This window comes from Pundamilia nyererei, unplaced genomic scaffold (genome assembly GCF_000239375.1).
Source record: "Pundamilia nyererei isolate P.nyererei 1_Seehausen unplaced genomic scaffold, PunNye1.0 scaffold00280, whole genome shotgun sequence".
Lineage (NCBI taxonomy): Eukaryota > Metazoa > Chordata > Actinopteri > Cichliformes > Cichlidae > Pundamilia > Pundamilia nyererei.
The window spans coordinates 333,110-341,506 of NW_005187681.1; the positions used below are offsets into that span (position 1 = coordinate 333,110).

Consider the following 8,397-nt stretch of genomic DNA (forward strand, 5'->3'; position numbering starts at 1 on the left):
ACACACACACACACACACACACACACACACACACACACACACATCTATTCACAGAGGCATGTTAGCGTGTTAGCGCTAGAAACAGAAGCAACAACAGAACAACAAGCAGAGGAAGCAGCTCCACTTCATGCTGGTTCTTCTTCTAAGCTTGTGTGACGGCTGTCTTGCCTCTGACCCCCCACACACATCATGGATGAACCTCCCGTCCTCTTCCTCCCCAGTGCTCCTTAATAAAACCAGCTGCTATCTCTGGCTCTTTCGCGTAAAGGGAAACACTGCCAAGCTGCTCCGTCTTCCTCCCTCACAGCTCTTTGCATCTTTGCCTTTTCTTTCTTTCTAATCTCATCTTTCCTTGTCATTTGTGCTCCGGCACGTCCGTCGGCTATCCCACAACTTCCACGCAGCATCTCGCCATCCACCACCTCCCAGCGTGTATCTGCCACAGCAGCGTCCCTTCACAGTTCATCTCTTTCTCCCTCCTCTTAGCTGCTCTCCTTCTTTCTCTCTTCCTTTTTTCCTCCCTGCTTGAAAGCTTCTGCGCTGCTGTACAGCGTGGTGACTTCCAGGTTTTCCCAGCCCGACTCGTTCCAGTGCTTTTCACCCGCCAACGCTGTTAAAGAAAGTGGCTCTCAGACTGGTGTTCCCTTAGAGCAGAGCTGCTGAGCTGGAACTACTGGGAATGACATTTGAAGAAAAGAGGCGAGCGTGTGCTCAGACTGAGAGGAGGCAGGTTTGACTGTGTGTAAGTGGAACACGAGAATAGTTAACATCGGCGAAACGCAGGGAAAGATGGAGGCAGGAAGAGCTGAGCACTGAGTGAAAGCTCAAGTTGGACAAGGAGAGGAAGAAGAGACAGGCGGAAAAGAAGTGAAAGGAAGAATAAATAACAGAGTGTAGAGTAACGGCGTCTCACAGTACTCTCTCCTTCTTAGCACTATTTCTCTCTTTCCTTCTCCCTACGGCAAAGAAGCAAAGGGGGACTTTTGGAAAGGTTCAGGGGGAGGAGAAGCTCTGCAGCAATTTTAAGAAGCAAAAAGAGGCAGCAAGAGAGAGGAAGACCCACTGTGTTCAGGGCCAGAGGAACACATGAAAAGGATTTTAACTGCTGCAAACACAGAGGCCATCAGCGAACACTTAGCAAACAGCAAAAACAAACTGAGTGACGACGAAGAACAGCGCAGACACTGAAAACACTCGAACACAGAAGACACAGAGAGAAAAAGAGGAAGAGCGCTGGTCTCTCTGGTTTCCTTGTGCATCTTCATCTTCTAACCTCTCTCATCCCCTCTCAGCGAAGATGATGATGTATTTCTGGGTGAGTACTTAGGCCCTGTGAGGGCTCCTGAGCATTACTGAGGGACCCCACACACACACACACACACACACACACACACACACACACACACACACACACACACACACACACACACAATGACTGAGAATCCTTTTTGTGCTGACATAAAACGTGTGGCGTTGAGTTTCTGGGTGTGTGTGGGAGCTGATATGTTTTTGTCATCTTGGCCCACAGAGCTCAGCTCTCTCTTCCTGTCAGAGATAATGTGAAGCTTTGCAGTTATTAGCAGTGAGGTTACGTGTTGCTCTTCATCTATACGTCTGCTTTGAGGTGAATTAGTAGGTCTGCAGACTACTCTGTGAGTACACAGTAGTGGATTACTGCACACTTGCATCACTGATATGATGAGCAGGACCAATCACAACTATTGTTATTACTGCTGCCAGGCTGGATTCACAGTTTGAGTCTGTCAGAGGAGACTTGTCCCCAAACTGTGAGGGTTTACTTTGATTTGTTGCAATTAGTTTGTAACTTCAGGACAAAATCAACAAGCAAATTAAAAACATGTCACAGAGGTAGAAGATAGCAATGGCCAACTGCTTTTTAAAATGACAACATTACATGACATGAGTGCAAAAAAAACTGCATTCTTCTTTCATTGGTGACAGTTTACAGACTGTGCCTCTCATCTCAGCTTTCCTTATTCCCTTTAGTTCACTGTAACACTGTAACACTGTAGCACTGTAACACTGTAGCACTGTCCCTTTGAGCAGAAATGGACATTATGTAGCACTTTTCTAGTCTTGCTGACCACTCAGAGCTTTTTGCATTACTTGCACCCTTTACCCAAACACTTTGAGCTTTTATCTGACTCACATAGCCCCATATAAATATCTATGGATGGAGGGAGGACTATAAGGAAACCTGCGCAGGTAGAGGGAGGACGTATGAATCCCACACAGAGGTTCAAACCTACAACCTTCTTGCTGCATGTTGACAGCCAACCAAACACTGCAGAGTCACCAGTGAGTTGGAAAGCAATTAATGTAGGCAGGTACAAGAATGTTTCTCCCAGGCTAATGATCACCTGCTTGACTTTGCAGTCTGTTTACCCTTTTCTGTTATTTCATAAAAAATGTGCGCAGAAAGTCATACTGAGAATATTTCAAAGTGCACCTGTGTTATTCATCTGGAGGCATGGTTCAGCTATGTGCCATTTTCTGGGTTAAACATTATGTGGATAAGCTGCTCCATCACACTGTATGAGTGTGAGTCTGTGTTTGCGCAGTGCCTGTCATGGGAGCTGGGCCCATACAGGAGGTCGAGGAGTTTTGGCTGAAAGTGTGTAAAGCCGGCTTTTTATTGACGTTCCGGACGGAGCTGGAAGCACAGCAGTGCAGCGTGTACTGACCTTCGCCTGAAGAAGCTCGTTGCACTGCAGACCTACAGGAGGCTCTGGGAGAACCAGCAGCTCGATCGTCTGATTGGTTTGATGGTCGGCGTGTATATTTTAAAAACGAGCCTCGTATTGATCCAATACATGTACACGAGTTCCTCTAAAGCATTTTTTAAGGTTTAACTTTAAACTCAAAATTGGACATCCCTCCCCCTCAGGCTTAGTTTAGTGTGAAACTACTGGGTTTGTTACAAAGTCATTATTTTAAGAGTTGTGATTTGAAACAAGTGCGATCAGCTGCAAACTGTTTCCATCTAACAAGATATAAAGTGAGAAAGCGCCGCATGACGGAGGTGTGCTGATGTGATGCTGTCCTTATTGTTGGTCTTTGTCTCCGTCTGTCCTCTCTCTGCTGAGCCACAGAAAAGTGGAGACTGTGTGAACACATGAAGCAAAGGGGTTGTGGGTGGGGCCTGTGTAGCAACCAGTCCAGTCGACATCAGCTATTCCTCTTTATCCTCTCTGCCTACCAACTCTCCTCCTGTTGCTCTCAGACACAAACATGCTACACATGTGGACACATACATGCACAAAAGTGTCATCACTGATGATGGTGCACAGATCTGCAGGTTTATCAAGCACACCTGCTTGTCTGCACACCTGCTTACCAAAAGATGGCTGCGAGTGTGTCATTAAACAACTTTGAATACAATATATTCCAAACCAGCTACACTGCAGTAGTTTCACACATACACACACTCGCAGTGCTGAGGTTGCAGTGATCTTCTTGATGCCAGTATGACAACAGTAACAGAGTTCCTCCATCTGTCCCTCCGGAGAGTACAGGCGGGAACAAAGACCTCCGGTGTGAGGGATGTGAGAAACGATCAGAGGCTGGAAGAGTGGAAACAAAGCAAGTATCCAGAACTGATGAAAAGGTTCATGGAAAAGAGAAAAGGAGCAGCTGGAGGGTCAGTCAGCAGCCAGGTGCTTATTAGAGAAATAGAAGGGAAAGAAAGACGAAGGTAATGACCAGGCTGCTTTGGCTTCTTGCTTGCACCACTGATTCATTAGTGTTAATTATTCATGTTTTACATAGAACGATGCAGATGGAGGGATAGTGACTTTTGAAGAGCAGAGGATGGAAAGATGAGAGCAACAGTCTAAAGCAGAGGGGAGATGTGCAGCTGCCTCCTCCCTTCACTGCTCTCAGTGCGTCTGTAAGCTAATAAATAATTGAGTGTGCCGAGCAGCGCGCTGCATGGGTTAGAGAGAGAGGGAAGCCTGCTGGAGTGCTACACAGTGAAATGAGGACCTGAGATCACATCTTTAAACCCATCTTCTGCTGCTCGTCCCCACTTTGATCCCTTTCGCTTTACTGTGGGTCGAAGGCGTTTGGGACAAAGCGTGGTCCAACCCTGCGCTGTACATTTCCTTTGAGCTGGGCTTAGATCCACTTCTACTCTGCAGGGTTAATTCATGCTTTATTTTAGAGAGAGAGCAGGAGTCTATTCTGTTCTGCACCTTTGTTTATGAGGCGAAGAGTAAAGAGCAAGCGACAGCACAGAAACATGCTGACAGGCGTTTTCTGAGAGCAGCTCAATGTAAGAGCAGCACTGACATGTGCACTGCTGGCAGTAAACGGCTGAACCTGCATGCATTGTCTATGACCATTTATAAGTAATATTATATGTGGGTTTGCATAATATCCCATTATGTACCACATATAGTAATTTTATACTCAACTTTAAATATTGTAATTTCTATATGATTATTATTTTGTTCGTCAGCAGCTTTCCGATGTTTCCATTTATTTTGACTACAGTTATATGGCACGTATTAAAGACGTGTGACAAAGGGCCTGCTGCAGACTGTTTTTGAAATGCTTCACACTGACTTTGAGAAACACTGATGAAAGTGTAGTCCACTTTACATCAGTCTTTTATATAAAACTGTGTGTCTCAGGCTGACCACTGTTATACTTTAGAGAGGCTTTAGAACAGGTTTTGTTTAAGGAGCCACTAAAATGACCTATAACCTTCCTTAAAGCCGTTATTTCTGATTTTCACTCAGTCATAGTTACTATAAATCACAGACAGCAGCACAAAATGGATAGTTTTTAAAAAGTTTCCTTTTTTCTCCTAAGAAGCATCGATGAAATAAATTCCTCCTTCCTCCTTTCACTTCTTTTTGCTTTCAGCAGAATTTGTGACAGCCTCTCATTGTTCTGCTGGCTCGTGTTTAAGATACAGCCCTGAAACCTTGGAGGCTAATTGCTGATTGTTGTTAACACCATGATCATGAATAGAATTTTTCAAAACACAAAGTTACAAACTGCCACATAGTTTGAATAAAAGCCACACATTAAAGATAAGTGTACCTGTTCCAACATACATAATCATCCACACGGTCACTTTCATTTTGCACAAATAGAGATCAACTGTGGTCCAAAATAATGAGAGACAAAGGGGAAAAGAACCTATAGAAATTAGCTTAAAACAAACCACAGCTGACCTGTTAGGCTGTTACAAATTTAGTTGCTATAACCTCTTCAGCATGATGGCTTTAGGGTGTAAGGTTGTGCTGTAAAATCTGAATACATCCAGTTCGTAATGGCTGTTCAGGTTGTTTTCCTTGAACAGAAAAGTACAGCTGGGCATCATTTGCATAGTTAGAAGAGTCACTGAAAACAGGTCACATATATAAAGACAATAGAAGGTGTCCAAGGGCGGAGCCCTGGGGGACTCCACAGAAGGGGACACTCAGTGTTGTATGTGTGCACATATATGTGGTGGTGTACAAAAGTGACAGGCTGCACTGAGGTGTGATTGATGCTAACATTTTTGCAGTGATTAGAAAACATGGACTGAGTAAGATTAAGGAATACTGTGTTTATTATTAATAAACAAACTAGTTTGTGAGATGGTTAAGTGTCTTTAGTGAGTCCTTTATGCAGAGGCAGTGAACATGCAGGTTTCAGTTATAGTCTTTAGTGCTTCCTGGTTACAGCAGGAGGTCACCAGGAGGTCACCAGCTGGTCTGTAGACCTGTGTGACAGAGGCCTGAATGTAATGTACAGTTATGTAATTCCATATGGAAAAGAAATAGTAAAAACTTATAAAAGACTTGCATCAGATGTGGCCTACTTCATATAGTGAATCATATATCAGGCTTATATGATTTACTCATGAAAGTGGCCACTTTCTCATTACTTTCATATACTGTTTTAGTAAGTATCCAAAACATACAAGTTTCATTTATATAATTTTTCAAGGGATCTTATATCTGTTTTCACTCTTGAGTGCTTTTCATACAAGTTTCACACAGTCAGATACAAACTTTATAAGAGTTGTAAATATCTTTTCCATATGGGAAGCACAGGCCTCCTCTCACCATCACTTCTTCCAGCTTTTCTGGGGTGACACAAAGGAGTGCAGGCAGTATTAGCAAGATGAACACACACACACACACACACTCGCTCACACACACACACACACAATAGTTTATTATAATACAATTTGGTGAGCAGCTTCTCCCGTGTGCTCCCTCCTTTAATCCTTTACAAACATGCTTCATAAGCGTCATCTCCACAACTAATATTATACCGCAGTGGGCTTCACTGTTCATTTAGCACAGTCATGAGTAAATGGACATAGTGCAGTTGTCCTGGATTGTTAGAAGGGCTGCAGTGTGTGTGTGTGTCTGTGTGTGTCTGTGTCTGTGTCTCTGTTTGAAAGCCTCTGTGTCCACAAGGCACTGACCATCATCTGTGTAATAACCACACGTGGACAACACGCTGCCAGTGTCCACTCTGTAGTGTCTTCACTGTGTGTCTGCTCTTCATAGTTGTGTCTTTGTAAAGAGGTGGATGATGCTGTAACACTGGTGAATATATAAACAGATTTATTCACTCATACATCACATGTGTGGCAAACACTTTTTTTTTTTACCAGATTTTGTTAAAAGAATGAATAATATTAAAGAAGCACAGGTAGTAACATTGTTGCTTAAAGTTTTCTGCTCTGTGGTGTCACATACAAAAATGCTGTAAAGCTGTTTTCGCCACCACGGACACATTTTCTCATTTAGCTGACCTGATATGTCCGAGGAAGCAGAGGACACAAACTCAACTCTGCCATCACATCTGAAGTACAGACCGTGTCAGTGATTCAGCTTTGTGTGTTTTCTTTTGCTTTGCTTTAAAGAATATTAAAAAAGTTTGTTGTGTAGCTCTGCTGTGTTGCAGCCAGACTGAGGAAGGTGCAACACTGCTGTCTACAGCAGCTGTGCCAGATGTTCAGAGACACTCAGTCTAACACATTTTTTTTGTGTCATCACTTTTTGTTTGTCTCAATATCTTTTTCTGTTTTTGCTGCAAATCACTTCTTTGACTCCCTTTAGGTTCTGATCTTGTTTTTGATGCTTGTGATTGCTGATTATGATTGTGGGCATCGGTCCCTGACCAGCCAATCACCTGTCAGTCCTGGCACGCTTGAATTTCCATACAGGAAGGTGGGCCCACATGAGGCCAGGGGCCGTAACAATGATTCCCATAAAGAGTTCTGATCACCTGTGTGCCTCTATCGCCTTTATCCACTGTTATTCTCTGTCAAGACGTCTGATCTTCAAATATCTGCTGCTCACCGCTGACATACAGAGCGCTCTGCTGTTAGGAAGAAGCCTTTGACCCCGAGATGTTTTTTTCTGCATCTTTGTCTCTTAAATGTTTCAGATCATCAAACTATTGTTAACATTAGATAACAATAAAGTGATTTTTATTATTATTATTAATCCTTTATTTATCCAGGTAAAAAATCTCATTGAGATTAAAAATCTCATTTCCAAGAGAGACATGGAAATTTATTAAGGGACAAAAGCTTCCATACCGTCCTGGCCCAGTGTGGAAAACCTCAGCAGTTGGACTAACATGCTACCTGTCAGGAAGCTGTCTGAAACGTTTCAATCACAGCTTCAGCCTTGTGTGGAAATGAGGAAACATCAAAGATGTGTAAACGGAGCTACAAAATAAACAATCATGTTAAAGCTACTGTCCTAAAAGTACTACTCACTGTTAGTGATGCACAGTATACACAACAGTAACACACAAATAATATGGTGGTATTCTCTCCTGTTTGACAATGAAAAACTTCAAACAGGCTGAAACAGGAAGATGAATCTTCCTTTCAGAAGAGAGTTTGAATAAATGTTCAAACGTTCTTCTGATAGGAATGAAGAAATCATGCAAGATAGTGATTCATTTATTTATACATGTTCCATTTGACAGTATCTCTTAGTATCAGTCAGATCTCCAGCAGCTGGTGTACATATCTTCCTCCTGAAGTCCCCATATCACACCACAGCAGCACATACAGGTGCTTGGCTCGTTGCTTCTTCTTTTATTCACAGTGTGCGGTGATCTCCTCACGAACAAGGAGATTAAACAGAAGAGTTTCCCTCTCCCCTAATCTGAGTAAACTGAGCTTAGACTGCATCCAGAACCTGTGTTCAGACGTCCTGTCCAACACCGTGTGCAGTACAAACAGCAGAGGTGGAGTCATGTGGGGAGGAAGGTTGTCTCGTTTCACTGAACCCCTGCACAGGGTTGGAACGACAATAAAGCCACTTGACTTGACATGTTGTACACTAAATACTCTTCTCCCTTCTTTAAAAGCTCCTCTTTGATGGGATGTGTGTGTGTGCGTGTGTG

At 43.2% G+C, this 8,397-nt stretch overlaps 1 protein-coding gene across 3 annotated transcripts in view; it reads left to right on the plus strand.

Moving 5' to 3' along the window:
- The window catches only part of rbfox3a (RNA binding fox-1 homolog 3a), a 454,518-nt gene that overhangs the window by 227,535 nt on the left and 218,586 nt on the right, over positions 1–8,397 (plus strand). Inside the window, exon 1 of one of the 3 annotated variants that reach the window (XM_005750612.1) lies at positions 1,024–1,315. The exons of the other annotated variants lie outside the window; for them this stretch is intronic. Within the exon in view, the coding sequence (XP_005750669.1) occupies positions 1,298–1,315 (18 nt within the window). The 5' untranslated portion in view covers positions 1,024–1,297. Of the gene's footprint in view, positions 1–1,023; positions 1,316–8,397 lie in introns of those variants that run through there. 3 annotated transcript variants of the gene reach the window in all.